The sequence below is a fragment of the Xenopus laevis genome, chromosome 1L, assembly GCF_017654675.1.
Source record: "Xenopus laevis strain J_2021 chromosome 1L, Xenopus_laevis_v10.1, whole genome shotgun sequence".
Taxonomy (NCBI): Eukaryota; Metazoa; Chordata; class Amphibia; order Anura; family Pipidae; genus Xenopus; species Xenopus laevis.
In genome coordinates, this window is record NC_054371.1 from 29,305,186 (window position 1) to 29,322,808 (window position 17,623).

General features: G+C 37.2%; 1 protein-coding gene across 2 annotated transcripts in view; it reads left to right on the plus strand.

Annotated features, from left to right (window-relative positions):
• cc2d2a.L (coiled-coil and C2 domain containing 2A L homeolog) overlaps positions 1-17,623 on the plus strand; it is a 67,284-nt gene that overhangs the window by 24,201 nt on the left and 25,460 nt on the right. For both annotated transcript variants that reach the window (XM_041588053.1, XM_041588061.1), the window contains exons 13-22: positions 3,099-3,239; positions 4,416-4,572; positions 5,496-5,728; positions 7,430-7,607; positions 8,850-9,006; positions 11,277-11,424; positions 12,275-12,413; positions 13,446-13,649; positions 13,759-13,851; positions 14,169-14,260. In XM_041588053.1, the coding sequence (XP_041443987.1) occupies positions 3,099-3,239; positions 4,416-4,572; positions 5,496-5,728; positions 7,430-7,607; positions 8,850-9,006; positions 11,277-11,424; positions 12,275-12,413; positions 13,446-13,649; positions 13,759-13,851; positions 14,169-14,260 (1,542 nt within the window). The remainder of the gene's footprint in view (positions 1-3,098; positions 3,240-4,415; positions 4,573-5,495; positions 5,729-7,429; positions 7,608-8,849; positions 9,007-11,276; positions 11,425-12,274; positions 12,414-13,445; positions 13,650-13,758; positions 13,852-14,168; positions 14,261-17,623) is intronic.

Here is a 17,623-nt window from a genome sequence, read left to right on the forward strand (position 1 = left end):
TAAGCCGTCCCGAGTATAAGCCGAGGTACCTAATTTTTCCTCCAAAAACTGGGAAAGCTTATTGACTCGAGTATAAGCCTAGGGTGAGAAATGCAGCAGCTTCTGGTAAGTTTCAATCAAAAAATTGAGGGTTTCTGATCCCATTGGAGGTGACGGCGTCTCATTTTTGGATGCCGGCAACCATTCTTGGACACCGGTGAATATTCTTGGAGACTATTCTGGGACGCCGGCGACTATTCTGGGACGCCGGCGACTATTCTTAGACGCCGGCGACTATTCTTAGACGCCGGCGACCGTTTTTGCGCTTGACCCAAGTATAAGCCGAGGTAGAGTTTTTCAGCATATTTTGGGGCTGAAAAACTCGGCTTATACTCGAGTATATACGGTAAAATACCTCCTCTAAATGGAAAGATTTACACTGTTCTAATGTTACCTCCAGGTTTTCTCGTTTATTTAATTACACTCATAAATCTCTACTTGAGACAAGTCATTTGAAAGGCCCATCAAAAGATTTACAGTAGGGATGTGTGCCTTGTGTTGTAAGAAAGAAGCACAAGCTCCTCTCTCTCTCTTCTTGAATAATAATAGTAATAGAACCACTGGCCTCATCTATTGGCCAGACTTTTGCTGGTGGCAACAATGCAAAGGGGGAATTTCAGGTAGGGAAATTAAAAATATTTAATTGTTCTTAGCCTTCTGAACAGGTGCTTGTTCTCTGGCTCTATGCTAAAACAATACTCAATCTACATGTTTGCACACTCAAAACAAAAACGAGAACAATTTAACACGTGGGTGGTTTGAAAAAATAATTTTTACTATTGTTCAAAAAACATTTTACATAGACAATGCCATACAACACATGGCGTAATTTATACAATGTTAAAAAAGTAGCATAGAAAATTAACCACCCATTATTAGTTATATGCAGCAAGCAAGAAATCAGCAAGGGAGCGGATACACCTACCAGAAAAATGAGAATGGCCCCAACGTTTCGGCACCAAGGCCTTTGTCAAGGGGATTCTGATGCTTACCGAGTTTAGTGGAGGTATAAATACCCTATTCAATCACTATCGGGATGCTTCGTTCGCGCGCTTCCTATACTTCCTGGTTTGTGACGTCACTTCCGCCTACGTCACTTCCGCCGATGAGTCATCTGGCTTGGTGACGTGGCGCTATACTGCGCATATTCAGGGAGGAAGCGTGCGCATCTGTTTACCAAGTTGCTAAGCAACTTCAGCTACATGTGACACTATTGTTTACATCGCCCCAAAACAGATACAGTAACAAAAGCGCCCAGAAGATTAACAGACCAGGACAGAATCATGCAATATACCTTATAATTATATAATTCATATGGCTTAAAAGTGCTATAGTGCAATAAAGAGGTGTGAACAGTGTTCCATATCATATTATAAACGAACATTAAAACACATACAATCAAAGTCATGTGACTTCACCTGTCATTTTTTAAAACCATTAACCCTCTAGTAACCATATCAATAAATGAAATTGGACAGTTAATCATATATTAGAATTCATAGGTACACCCTGTGTGTCATATATAAATATTAAAATCAGAATAATGCGCAATGGATCATATATTATAATTCATAGATCAATCATACATGTAAAGTGACTATATGCTCCATTAATCACTTAATACTCAATTATTATATACATCTATATAAGCACATATATAAAAAAGTGTAATATATTTAAAGTGACAGTGCCCATTTTACTCATATTGTGAAATCTTCATGCCTTAAAAATTGCGGCATTCATTATTCTACTTGCAGCTGGCTTCAAAAAGCTAATCGCTGATTGGTTGCTATAGGTAACTGCCCGGTGTTGATAAAGGAGCCCCAGTGATTGCTTGGGAGACACGTTTAATGTTCTTTCATTAGGATAAAAAATCTGTAGATACACTCCACTGGTGTATGAGAGTAGAGTCCTGCAGTGGGTACCAGCGGGTTGCGGGTAGAAGTTCCGGTGCGTGTATAGACGCGGTTCTGTGGGGTCACGTGTCGGCAGCGGGTCTTCTCAATATCGATTTTTACTCCTTTTTTCTGATCACGCCTACTTCCAATGATGTCGCTTCCGGTTTACAATGACAGCACTTCCTGGTTTACTCCCTTTTTAATGATCACGCCTGCAGGACTCTACTTGAGAGGTCACTTTGGACACAGGCCTCAACTCGGTCCCTTGTTTGGCAGTTAATCAAAGGTCAGGGTCTAAATAAGAAGAAGCTGATAGAGTCAAATGTATTGAATGCAAGGAATTGACCTTGTGTGACCTCAAGGTTGCCGGATAATCTGGGGGTCTTATAGCTATAACAAAATAGTGCCATGCATAGTTCTTTTTATGATGCTGCCAGTTTGGGTTGCTTGTTGGGTGGCTTGAGAAGAGGTTTCTTTTTTTAGTGTGTTTATTCCCCTCTGTCTGTGTAAGTAAATGCATTTTCGTGGGCTCATTATTAAGGCAAAAGGTTGGAATAACATCTGCTCTCTGCACTAGAATAATAGTTCCACATGGTGGTTTTATTGTGCCAAGAGGAAATTTACTGTCAGTCCCTGTAAGGCCTTGAGGTCTGTTACATGAGCTCATGCAGAAAGGGTTTGAATGGGTGAGCTCTGCCATTCTGAGAGTGCATTGTTTTACTTGCGTATGGGTTTAATAAGCACTTCTAATAGACTCGTGTTCTCAAGAGAGAAGCTCTAATTGGAATCATACTTCTCAAGACATTAACTGTGCAAAACCGCATTCTCTTCCGTTCATTTCTTTCTGAGTTTTTCTGAAATTATTTGATAATAAAATTAACAAGAAGTAGAATAATCTCTGCCAACCTAGTAGCCGTTTGCACCAGTTATTCGTATCATTTTGAAATGGATGTCGCCCACACTGCTAAAATCTTGTATTTACCCCTTAAGTGCAATCAGCTCATTGTTTATTGCAGAGTAATGAAAATTCAGAACTCCTGTTACCCCATTCCCTTTTGCAACGGTAAATGCACCGTCATCTGTTCATTTAGCTACAAATTTGATGTTTTTACAAAGCTGATTGTCTTGTATTTGTCATAACTCTTAAAATCTCCATATCAGGCAAACAAGAAAGCTGCGGGACACAGAGCAACAGAAAGACAGAATGCTTCTCAAGTCCATCGTAAAAGTTTGGAAAGAAATGAAATCTCTTCGTGACTTCCAGAAGTTTACCAACACGCCCGTGAAACTCTTCTTGCGAAAGTAGGTTAAGCAACAGTGCTGTGTACGCATGTGCAGAACTCTTAACTGTCAAATAATATGCTGTATTTATGCATAAAGCAAAAACACAGATTAAAGGAGTTGTTCACCTTTCTGTTAGCTTTTAGTATGATTTAGAATGGACAATTCTTTTATTATTTTAATTATTTTGACTAGTTTTTTTTAATCTGCCTGTTTCTTTCCATCTTTTAAATGGGGGTCACTGACCCCAACTAAAAAACAAATGTTCTGTAAAACTACACATTTATTGTTATTGATACTTATTATTACTCCTATTTCTATTCAGGTCCTCTCCTATTCATATTCCAGTCTCTTATTCAAATCAGTGAATGGTTGCTAGGGTAATTTGGACCCTAGCAACCAGATTACTGAAACTGCAAACTGGAGAGCTGCTGAATAAAAATAGCTAAATAACTCAAAAACCACAAATCGTAAAAGTAGAAAGCTAATTGCAAATTGACTCAGAATATCACTCTCTACATCATACTTCAATGTAACTGAAAGTTGAACAGAACAACCCCTTTTAAAAATATAAATATTGAATTTTGATGTTTGCAAATATATATATATATATATTTCTTCTGAGTAGGTGATAGAACCCCTTTGCAAAATGAGTATGATTATATGGAGAAATATAATTTAATGTGCATGGGAAATGAATTGACACATTGCTTGGCATTAACTCAAACCTCAGCAATTAGGAATCACAACATTCCATCCTCTCAAAAGCAATGTTAATATAAAAATGAAGTTAATGTGGGGATGACTACCTTTAAGGCAAATGCTCAGCTATAGAAATAACTCTTCTTTATTTTACGGAGCAAAGCTGAGAAATATTTAGTGTTTTGTTAATCTACTTAATCATTCTGACTCCTAAGCATTTGTTACTTGTGCTTTAGAGCGGCCATTATACTTATTCTGTCCATATGGTGCTTCATTTTTAATTGTTTTTCCCGTCTAACTTTAACCAGTGAACATTTTTATAGCATTTACATGGTGTTGCAAAAAACATCCATGAAACTCCACTAACTGTACTACTTTAACTATTCTCCGCTAGCACAATGTACAGTTAGCATAGGGAAAAAAATGGCTTCTTTGAGTTTGGTTGAGTAAAATTGTTGAAGCCAAAATAGAAATTGTGTTTGCTTTAACTTAAAGGGAAGATGTCAATAAGAAAGCAGACGAAGAGGCACATGAAGCTGAAATCCAGGCCGAGATACAGGAGCTCATGGAAGAGTCTATGGAAGAACATGAAAAGGATATGGTGCAATATAAAAGTGATCTTCAGAAGTGGAAGTCATCGAGAAAGGCACAGGTATGATTATTCCTCGTGGTATAGATCCGGGGACCTGTCACCCACACCTGAAAATCTGTATAATAAAAGTTCTTTTAAAATTAATCATGAAACCCAAATTCCTTTTTTATTAAACAATCATACTGGTTATAAACTCGTTTAAAACTCATCTGTCAGTCATATATTGCCTGACCCTCCTCTATGCTTTAGGCAGGCAATTACTTTCACGTTCCATTCTGCAACTCCTAGATGTAACTGCCCTCCTTACAGTCCCCCTCTGTTTCCAAAATGTAATTTTGTAGCCAGTGCATGGGCATCTTGTTCCCCATTTTGGTGCATAAACAAGATTTTGCCATGATCTAAAGCTTGCCTTAATATCAGTGTCCACAAAATGGCTGCTGCTTGTTTCACATGATTGTTAAATCCAAGACTAAAAGAAACAAGATTTAAATAATTTATGTAGTGTAAGTGAAGTTTATTTTGCTTGGCCAACATCATAAAACAGGATTTGGAATTATTTTTTAGGGTGACAGGTTCCCTTTAGGCCTTGTGAACATTTAGGTATTTTGTGGGATCTGAATAAGTAACATACCAGCCATTGAGCAGCATAAAAGTAATCCTTTGCTTAGAATTGGTTGGTGGTGTTCCAGAAAATGAGCATTCAGGATATCCTGGCCATGCCCTGAGTGATTGGCTGCTGCAAGCCTAGCTAAAGTTTCATTTCTGGCATATTATGTGTTACAGTTACAGCTATTTAGGTCCACAGTCGCATTCCTCAACTCACACACTTCAAATACTTTGGCATCAGATCACTACTGAAATGGTGAAAATACCATCTACATGTTTGACTATTCATTATTAAAAAAGAATAGAAAAGGATTATCGTGTTTGCACTATTATTTGGGTTGCTTGCTATAACTAAATCAATTCATGTTTCTAAATAGAAGCTGAAGAAAAAAAAGAAAAAAGAGGGTGCTGATGAGGAAGATGAAATGAGTACTAGCTACGCTGGAGAGGAGCTCACCAAACCTTCTCCCCCTGCAATGATAGACAGAGAAGATGTTGAGCAGAAGGTTCGAGAGAAGGCAGCTAACATCAGAAGGAAACCTGGAGAGCCTATACTAATACCAGAAATGAATCTGTCAGGAGCTGTAACACCCAATGAGTTGTGCCCAAGGTACAGTAAAATGTGGCCTTTATATGGACAGTTGAAATCCTACCTAGCTGAATAGATATTTATATTGATAAAATACTACCCAATTCAAAACTCTTTCATCAATGCAGGCTTATATTAACCTCTTGGCTACTATTGCACACCCCTCGCAAGCTATTTTTAAAGGAACAGTTCAGTGTAAAAATAAAAACTGGGTAAATAGATAGGCTGTGCAAAATAAAAAATGTTTCTAATATAGTTAGTTAGCCAAAAATGTAATGTATAAAGGCTGGAGTGATTAGATTTCTAACAGAACAGAACACTACTTCCTGCTTTTCAGCTCTTTAACTCTGAGTTAGTCAGTGACTTGAAGAGGGTCACATGGGACATAACTGTTCAGTGAGTTTGCAATTGATCCTCAGCATTCAGCTCAGATTCAAAAGTAAACGGTTATGACCCATGTGCCCCCCCCCACTGATTGGTTAATGCCTGGTAACTAATCAGTGGAAACCAAGAGAGCTGCAAAGCAGGAAGTACTGTAATGTTAGACATCCAATCACTCCAACCTTTATACATTACATTTTTGGCTAACCAACTATATTGAAAAAATGTTTTTATTTTGCACAGCCTATCTATTTGCCCAGTTTTTATCTGTATACTGAACAATTCCTTCAATGATATGGTAAGAAGTGAAAAGAAAGGCTTTATATTGTCAGCAAAGCTAATCTGCCAGAATATCCTGTAACACCTTAATAGTAGCCATGGAGAACCTTTACTGTGGGTGATACATTTACTTTTCCCTCTTATTTAATGTTTTGCCCAAAATACAATGGGAAAACATAAAATTAATATATAGTGGCCTTAATGCCAACAGAGCCAATGTTTCATTATGTGATAACACTGTCATAGAACACAGCGGCAGGTAAGGCTGGCTTCAGAGTTGCTACACTTATATTCCTTTGTATGTCAGCTAAACGGGGACTTGGAACCATACTTCGCTTCAGCATTGAATTCTTGAGTTATTTTCTTTTTCATCAGAAAAACTAAAAAACTAAAAAACTATTGCCTTAATAGAAACCACAAACTTGACTTGATCAAGTGCAAATGTTAAAAAAAACAACTAGAATGCAGAGAAATACGTTTTACCCATCATTTACAATGAGTCTTCCAAATCTTGAAAACCCCAATTTGAAAAGCAGCTTGAGTTTTGTTAATGCAACTCCTGTTGAATTTTTCATGAACTTGACAGCTTTTACATGGCAAATTTTTATATTCTAGTTTTTTTTAGTTTCTTGTATAAATCTTGAACATTCGAGCTTTGAAAACACAAATTTGAATTGGAAATATTTTCCACTAGAAAACTTGAATCGCTGTAAAAACTCAAATTCAGATGCTAATAATTATGCTCCTCAGACTGCTTATGGCAGCAGTAAGTAAATGGAACACCGGTTAGTCCTATGCAGAATTTGTTAAATAGGTTTTATTTTATTGTATATTGCTTCAAAATAACAACTTATCTCAAAGATAATGTGCAAGCAGGACTCAAATGTCTGCCTATGTGTATATATACATATATGAACAAAGTAAATAAATGATTTCTTTTTTTAGTGCTGCTTTTTTATATGTGGATATAAATATATATATATATATATATATATATATATATATATATATATATATATATATATATATATATATATATATAAAATATGTTCTTTCTTCCAGGGTAGAGGTGCAGAGGCGGGAGGATATACAAAAACATTCTTTGTTCATAAGAATCCTTTTCAACAATAAAGAAGTTTCTAGAACGATGGCAAAGCGATTGGGCTCAGACTTCAGAGTTCATCTGGGCGAAATTTTCAATTTGCAAATCTTCAATTTGCCTGAAAGCATAAAGTTAGAGGTACAGACTTGATTTTGTAATGTAGCCATGGGAAATAAGGGTTTCTGCCTCTTGACAGAGGTTTGCTTTTAATTGGAATACACAGATGTTGAACAAGCATACTTTACTTACTGGTACACTTTTATGGAATTTGCAAGCAATTATGGGCACATAGAGTGCTCCAAGCACTATGACTACCCTGCAGTCCCTCTGGCAGTAACGTAACTAGACGGGACAGGCCCTGGTGCGGGACGCACAGCCAGGCCCCCCCCCCGTACGCCATTTTCTGCTGCCGGAGTCAGTGGCACGTGAGCTGCCAGGGACCCTGAGGGGGTGCGGGCCTGGCCCAATCGCACCCCCTGCTCCCCCGGCAGTTACACCACTGCCCTCTGGTCATAGAGAGAAATGATGCCTATAGTTGCTGTGGGGCTAATAGTCTCTGGGAAGGGAGTGTGTCTGTGGGATATCAGGTATGGTAGGGAGAGATGGTGCCTATAGTAACAGTGGATAATAGTCTCTGGGAAGGGAGTGTGACTGTGGGATAGCAGGTATAGTAGGGATAGATGGTGCCTATAGTAACAGTGGGATAATAGTCTCTGGGAAGGGAGTGTGACTGTGGGATAGCAGGTATAGTAGGGAGAGATGGTGCCTATAGTAACAGTGGATAATAGTCTCTGGGAAGGGAGTGTGACTGTGGGATAGCAGGTATAATAGGGAGAGATGGTGCCTATAGTAACAGTGGGATAATAGTCTCTGGGAAGGGAGTGTGACTGTGGGATAGCAGGTATAGTAGGGAGAGATGGTGCCTATAGTAACAGTGGGATAATAGTCTCCGGGAAGGGAGTGTGACTGTGGGATAGCAGGTATAGTAGGGAGAGATGGTGTCTATAGTAACAGTGGATAATAGTCTCTGGGAAGGGAGTGTGACTGTGGGATAACAGGTATAGTAGGGAGAGATGGTGCCTATAGTAACAGTGGGATAATAGTCTCTGGGAAGGGAGTGTGACTGTGGGATAGCAGGTATAGTAGGGAGAGATGGTGCCTATAGTAACAGTGGATAATAGTCTCTGGGAAGGGAGTGTGACTGTTGGATATCAGGTATAGTAGGGAGAGATGGTGCCTATAGTAGAAGTGGGGATTATAGTCTCTGGGAAGGGACTGCAACTGTGGGATGGCAGGTATAGTAAATGAAAAATTTAAGTCTATTTTTATTTCCTTATGGTTTCCTAAACACATTAAATTTTCTCTTCAAATTATTTGCAGATACATGAAACAGTTCGGCATGGTGCCACAACTCTGCTGGCAGAAGCATTTATTCCTATCCCGGAAACCTCAGTCCTTACTGGTAGAGCCCCTGTGGAGGAGATAGAGTTTAGCAGTAACCAGAGAGTAATGTATGACCATGAAGGCGTTGGCAGTGGTATGTAATTGGGTTTATTACCATCCTCCTTTTGTATTCTTTCTTATTTCCTCTTTTGTGTATGCATTATTGATTAGTTATACTCTTAACGGACAAAACAAGAAGAGAATGGTATGTAAGGAAGTGTATCTAGGATCACATACAGGATGTAAAATATCTTCCAGCTCTTCAGGTTTTACTTAGATAATAAAGACATGTTCATTAAAGGAACAGTAACACCACAAATGAAAATATTTTGAAGGAATGACAATATAATGTATTGTTGCACTATAATGGTAAAACTGATGTTTTTGCTTCTGAAACACAACTATAGTTTATATAAACAAGCTGGAAACTTATTTTAATTTTCATGATAGTTCCCCTTTAAAGGAACAGTGGCACCAAAAAATTAAAGTGTGTTTTCAGACAACTTTTGTTTAAATAAACAAGCTGTGTAGCCATGGGGGCAGCCATTCAAAGCTGAAAAAGAGAAAAGGCACAGGATACACAGCAGATAACAGATAAACTCTACAGTATACGATGAGATTCTTCAGAACTTATCTGTTATCTACTGTTTAACCAGTGCTTGAATGGCTGCCCCTATTGCTACACAGCTTGTTTATTTAAACGAAAGTTGTTTCTGAAGCAAAACACACTTTTGTTTCTTGGTGCCACTGTTCCTTTAAAGGGGAACTATCATGAAAATTAAAATAAGTTTCCATTGCTGGCAGTTTAGGTGTATGTCAGTGTAATCAATTAAGATACATGCCAATTAGGGTGTTTTTCGGGGAAAAAAGCCTATTTACTCTCTTAGATACACATGAAAGCCAAGTCTGAAGGTCAGTTACGGTAAGATGTGGGTTGGAAACTTATTTTGTGTACTAGTTATTCTCTGAACTGAGACTGAATCAATGAACATCTAATGTTAGCTGTGGGTTTTTTTGGATCTCTAACCTTGTTTTTTTGTAAGATTTTTGAAGATTTTTTAATACCAGGTAAATAACCACATATTGAAAAACATTTCCATTCTGTATCCTTTACCTTTTCAATTTTCGCATTATCATTTTGGTGCCAGAAAGGGGCAGTTGAATTTGCTGAGATAATACAGCAGTGTTCCTCCCATGTTTTTCTGTTGTATGAGGGAATATACCTGCCAAATAGAGCCTGTGACTGCAATATCTGCATTTATTTTTTTTATTTATTATTTCCTTTTAGTACTGTTGGATATACTATTAAAGTTCAGTGTAAAAATAAAAACTGGGTAAATAAGATTGGCTGTGCAAAATAAAAATTTTAGTTAAAAATATAGTTAGGCAAGAATGTAATGTATAAAGGCTGGAGTGACTGGATGTGTAACATAATAGCCAGAACACTACTTCCTGCTTTTCAGCTCTCTAACTCTGAGTTTGACAGCGACTTTAAGGGAGAACTAAAGCCTAACTAAAGAAGTAGGTAGAAATGTTGCACAATATGTTTTGGGCTTCTGTACCAGCCAAGGCAACCACAGCCCTTTAGCAGTAAAAATCTGTGTCTCCAAAGATGCCCCAGTAGCTCCCCATCTTCTTTTCTGCTGATTCACTGCACATGCTCTGTGCTGCTGTCACTTACTGAGCTTATGGACCCACTCACAATATACAGTACACATAGAATAGAAATGTCACAATATAAGGCTGATTAGTCATTAATACAGATAATTAATACATGGCAGCACAGAAACCAGTGCAATTAGCATCAGAATTTAATTATCAGCAAACCTGTAGCATCAGCTTATATTACAGGGGAAGCTCATTTTCTGCTGGATAATTAGTGACGAGCCCTAAGCTTAGCTTCTCAACAGCTGCTCAGAGCCCACTGAGCATGTGAGTGTCACAGACACTTTCCAAGATGGTGACCCCCTGTGACAAGTCTGAAGTGTTCTGGCTATTATGTTAGACATCCAGTCACTCCAGCATTTATACATTACATTTTTACCTAACTATATTAGAAACATTTTTTATTTTACACAGCCTATTTTCTTAATTTTATTCTTATACAATGTCTATCAGCTAATTACACTGCAATTAGTGTTTTTATTTAAGAGCCTTTGCATTCTCTGTGCCAGCCTGGACCCTTTCCATGTAGTACAGGTTGGCTCATCGTCTGTCTGACACTATTGAAAGATACATAAAAAGTTCTGGTGGAGCTTTTATATTACAGTGTGCTTCCCGGCTGCAGCCAATTTTATACTGTGTTACAAACACAACTAACCATGTTACATCCATCCCTTTAATGCATTTTCCCACCCCTTTCAGACGTCCCTTTTTCATTTGAAGCCGATGGCAGTAATAAAATGATTTTGATGACATCTGGAAAAGTATCGTACTGCGCTTCTTGGGGCGTTGGAGAAAATGGAGTGCCTTTGGTTCCACCCATTTTACAGTACAACACTGGCATACAAAGGTAAGGATTTGCTTATAATATTTTAATCGTTGGAAAATGTTTGCAAACCCTGGGTTATTATAGTTCACAAACCTTAATATGCAGATGGATTTTACAGTTTTGCAAGGCTGTTCAAAATACTGCAGTTTTCATACAGTTCCCAACCAGATCTTCCCAGGGAGCCGAAATACTATATCTGCATCTAAGCTTCATTTTGTGTATGTGATATTTATCATGAGTAGGAATGTATGGCAGCCAAATATTTTACATTTCCAACTAAGCAGTGTTCTTCTTTTAGGAATATGACAACAAAATTGAAAATATTTCAAATAAAAATTAGGAAAGTAAAAAAAAAAAGCACCTATGCCCTAAAACATTGTAAATTATGGCCTAGAAGATAAGCTGTTGATGGAAAATTGTACTTTTTCTGTTTTTATTGTAAATTCCTTTCAGTTGAGTGTTGCCTTTGTGATTTACAGCATTCATACATATCGTCCTCTATTCTGAGACCCCATTGCCAGACTTGAGATATGTATGGCCCGTAGGCACCATAGACTTTTTTTGTTCAACATTGGCATTTATTAAATAATATCCCCTGAACATGTGGTAAAGTGGATAATTGAGCAACTGCATGGAGTTGAGAATTGAGTGCCCTCAATGAAGCAGCACATGTTATTGGAGCTTTATCATCTCTGTAAATTTCCAACGTTTGGCTGAAACACCGTATTTTGTTACAGCATAAACCAGTTTTGCTTCTAAATTGTATTTCACTTAAGCATAAGATTTATATGACTCTAGGATCTCTATATACATATTATAGAATTTTAAATATGTCCCTACATTATCTGATGTTTATTTATTTATTTTTTAGAGCATTTGATAACATGGACGCAGTTGCATCTATTGGAGCATCTGGTTTAACTGACATGAAGAAACTGGCCAAATGGGCAGCAGAATCAAAGCTTGATCCTAATGACCCTAACAATGGAGCTCTTATGCAACTGCTAATGGTAAGATTCCCAGGCGATAATGATAACCTAGCACAGTATGGGATGTAGCATCCATAAACCCAGTATCTAGGAACCTCTGAAAAACAGGAATGCTGTGTCCTAATTTAAGGCATGGAAACAGGTTGGAACAGCACCACAAATTGGTTTAAATTAAAATGTTTTTATTGCACACTTTAGGGCATTACAGCAATGTTTCAGGCCAAGCTTGATAAAAAGCCACATTGCCTGAAACGTTGCTGTAATGCCCTAAAGTGTGCAATAAAAGAATTTTAATTTAAACCAATTCATGCTGCTGTTCCAACCGTTTCCATATTGTATAACGATGGGAAGCCACTGGAGAACGTTCACTACTAAGAGAAGATAATTGATTGTTGTGCTGACTACTTGCTTGCCTAATTTAAAGCAAACAATTTTAATTGTTCTATAGACAGTAGCTTGTACAGGTGTGGGACCAGTTATCCCGAAACCAGTTATCCAGAAAGCTCCAAATTACCGAAAGGCTGTCTCCCATAGACCCCGGTTTATCCAAATAATCCAAATTCTTAAAAATGATTTCCTTTTTCTCTATAATAATAAAACTGTACAGTGTACTTGATCCCAACTAAGATATAATTAATCCTTATTGGAGGCAAAACCAGAATGTTGGGTTGATTTAATGTTTACATGACTTTCTTGTAGAGTTATGGTATGAAGATCCAAATTGCAGAAAGATCAGGTATCCAGAAAACCCCAGGTCCGACTCCCGAGCATCCGTATTAGTGGCAACACAATTCTATTGGAGTTTTTAGTGTTTAAGTATCAACAGTAGTGGTACAAACAAATGAATTGCCTGTTATCCAGAATAGCCCATGTCCCAAGAATTCGGAATAAAAGATCCCATACATGTAGCAAGTACTGGTAGATTCACAAGCGGAAAGGTGTGTGAAAGCCTAGAAGCCAGTCATTTTGAAATATATAAGTAGTACGGTCTATGAAAGATTAGTCGTCAATAAACACTACAGTTTTGCCTGAGACCCTGTTAATTCCTTTTAGACTGCAAACAAAGGGGAAGCGTCTGTTCCAGAATATTTCAGGCTGGAGCACTTGCAGAAGGAGTTTGACTTTGTTTCGGAAGAGGAACTTAGAAGATCAAAGAGGTTTAGGCTTCTACAGCTTCGTAACCAGGAGGTAGCAGAATTTCGCAATTATAAGCAAATACCTTTAAAGGACCGTGAGATTTCTGATAAGCTTTTCCAGGTAATGAGATAGCAGTAGAATATATATTTTCAGTTTTTAAATTTGTATTTTCAGTTGCTCGTACATTGTCATTTTGCTCTGGACATTTTTTTTTCCTTCTGCCTTTAAGGACTATGAGAAGCGACAGCAACAACAAGATACAATCACTACAGAAAGCCATCTAGATAAACACCGGGTCTTGGTGGCTAAGTACCTACAAAAGGTGAGAACATGTTAATGGAGTATGAGAAACAAAGGGAAGTATCATGCAGGTACTTCCTAAGTATGTGTTGATCATCATCATTTGTTAATTCACTGCTCTACTATAATGGCTCTATAGTGCAAATAATAATAGTCCATTATAACACCCACCCATAATTTTCCTTATGCCTGCAGGTTTTTTTTGTTTTATGCAATTGCATCATCTATAATGTCTGTATATAGCCCAACACTACCTGCATGATACCCAAGCCATGAAAAGCTGTAAAATGTCTTAAAATGCCCTTTAATAAATTAACCTTATTTGTGCTTTGCTAACAGGTTAGGGAATCCGTGATAAACCGGTTCCTCATAGCCAAACATCATTTCATTCTTTCCGATTTAGTTGTTGAGGAGGATATTCCAAGTCTTGGGTAAGAATTATACACAATGTGTAAGTGAGTGTTCAGTGCATGAACAGTATATTGGTGCTTTTCTAAATTATGTTCAAGTTAAATTAAATTTTACATGTATCAGTGTAGCCTGTTATTAAATGAGCCATGAAAGTTGCCTGTGTATACATAAGAGCTGAATAATATTTTAATATTTCAGTCTTCCTGGCATTGAAAGCAGTAACATGGCATGATAATACATGTTTAGAAGCTTATCCAGGGCATGTTGCCTCTGATTTGGAGAACCTCACAGCGATTGGCTCTTGCAGTGTAATCTTAAAGGAACAGTTACACCTAAAAATTAAATTGTTTTAAAGTAATAAAAATATAATGCACTGTTACCTTGCACTGGTACAACAGGTGTGTTTGCTTCAGAAACACTACTGTAGTTTATATAATCAAGCTGCTGTGTAGCCATGGGGCAGCCATTCAAGGCACAGGTTACAAAGCAGATAATAGATGCACTCTGTAGGATCTCTTTGTATTCTATTACAGAGCTTATCTGTTACTGATGTGTATCCTGTGCCTTATGAATAACTGCCCCCATCGCTACACAGAAGCCTATTTATATAAACTACAGTTGTCTTTCTAAAGCAAATGCATAATTTTTTACCAATGCATAACAACAGTACATTATATATGAATTACTTTAAATTTTTTTGTAAATTCTGTTACATGAAAAAGGGATACAAAATTTTTTGGTTTTACTGTTCCTTTAATCTTAGTGAGCCAGTCAGTTATGTGACTGTATTACGTGCATTTTCATAGCCTACAAATGGAACAAAGAGGTTAGGGTTTCCTTTTGATTAGCAAGAGTTTTGTTTTGAAACAAGTGCTATTTGTTTACCTGTCATTTCTGAGCACAACTAATATGAGCACAAAGCTATGATTTCTTGCTAAGGTGCATATGGCTGTGCTCCAAAACAGGAACTACAGTATGTACTGTAAAAGTGCTGTGAACAAATACATAACATGCAGTTTTACGACTCCCCAGTAATTCATATATTTTCTTTCCTGAGGGTGAATGGAATATAAGGCTAAAGTTAGGCCCTCCTAACTGAGTTGGCAGTTTATTGGCCCTTGTGTGAGGTCCTCCTGATCAACCAGGTATCTATAGGGCAGGCGTCAACATGCCATTGGACGCAAACCACATTAGTGTGTTGTGTGGTCTTTGTCGAATGGGTTTCTCTCTCATCCAATCATTTGCCTCAGGCCACCTCAATTTGGTTCAAAAATATATGTTTATTTATATTGAATAAAGTACCCCCTCTTGTAAAATATAAAGATATTATAAGTTACTGAGTTCCATGACTAGATAAAAACACCAGGTCGAGTTTTTTTTTATACAGGTCACATAACTCCGAGGTGACTTCTAATATCCTCATATTTTGCAACAAGGGGTACTTTATTATAATACAGAAGTTTCAGTGGGTCATGTGACAGAAATGACATCACTAAGCTCCGATTATAACCACTCACTAAGCACCGTTTATATAGTGAATAAAGTAGCCCTTCTTGTAAAATATAAGGATATTTACTGAGGAGTTTCATGACCATATAAAAGCACAAGGCCATGGAACTCCGAGGTAACTTCTAATATCCTCATATTTTGCAACTGGGGGTACTTTATTTATTACAATACACAAATTTCAGTGATTCATGTGACAGAAATTACACCGTTTATAAGGATATTATTTACAAGATATTCATAGCTTTTGTGTATTATATAGTGAATAAAGTACCCCCTCTTGTAAAATATAAGGATATTATAAGTTACCGAGGAGTTTCATGACCATATAAAAACACGAGGCCGAAGGTCATGGAACTCAGAGGTAACTTCTAATATCCTCATATTTTGCAACAGGGGGTACTTTATTTATTATGATATACACGTTTCAGTCCTGTGACAGACATGACATCAGAACTCACCGTTTATAACTGATGACATCAGAACTCACCTTTATAAGGATATTATTTACAAGATATTCATGGCTTTTGTGTATTATATCCTTATAATACACAAAAGCTATGAATATCTTGTAAATAATATCCTTATAAACGGTGTAATTTCTGTCACATGAATCACTGAAATTTGTGTATTGTAATAAATAAAGTACCCCCTGTTGCAAAATATGAGGATATTAGAAGTTACCTCTGAGTTCCATGACCTTCGGCCTCGTGTTTTTATATGGTCATGAAACTCCTCGGTAACTTATAATATCCTTATATTTTACAAGAGGGGGTACTTTATTCACTATATATATTACAGGCTATTCATGGCTCTTGTGTATTATATAGTGAATAAAGTACCCCCTCTTGTTTTTATACAGCTCATGGAACTCCGAGGTAACTTCTAATATCCTCATATTTTACAACTAGGGGTACTTTTATTTATTATAATACACAAGTTTCAGTGAGTCATGTGACCGAAATGACATCAGAACTCACCGTTTATAACTGATGACATCAGAACTCACCGTTTATAAGGATATAATTTACAAGATATTTATGGCTTTTGTGTATTATATACATATTATTGTTGTTGTTATTATACGTAACATTTACTTACTTCTCTAATGCGTTTCTTTAATAAAATCTGCTTCAAATTCTTATGCAACTAAGTGCAAAGTATGCAGTCTGTACAGGCCAATCACATCAAAGAACCTCAATAAAAATGTCATCATATTGAAAATCCATGGTCTTTTTTCAGCTGTATTTCCATTTTTATTTCATGAGTTTTTTTATTTTTTTAACATAAAATTATGTATCCCACATGCATGTAATGGATTAAAAGCTGCATTGTTAGTAAAATAAAAATATAGGAAGGTTAACGGAGAAGGAAAGGTTAAAATTAAGTAAGCTTTATCAGAAAGGTCTATATAAATATACCAATGAACATTCAAAGTAATGCCATTCTGCGACCTCCGTCAAAAGAAACACTGCATTTCTTTCCTTCTATTGTGTACACATGGGCTTCGGTATCAGACTTCCTGTTCCTCTCTCCCTCCCTCCTCCCCTCCCTGCTGAAATCTAAGCCCAGAGCTATGAATGGAGCAGGGAGAGACTCAGGCAGGAAGTGATGTCAGAACAAGCTAATATGGCAGCTGCTATCCTAAACAAACAGAGAAAGCGCTAGAGCTGTTTACTCTGGTGTGGTAAAGCATTCTGCAGAATAAATATAACATTCTAGCTGGCACTTTTGTGACTAATCTATTGTCAATAACCTGCCCTAGTAGCTTTCCTTCTCCTTTAAGCACTATATGAATAATCCATATTTCAATTAACATTATTTGCTTTGTATGTCTGCCTGTTTAATTGATTTTGTACTCTTCCTCCGCTTTGCCT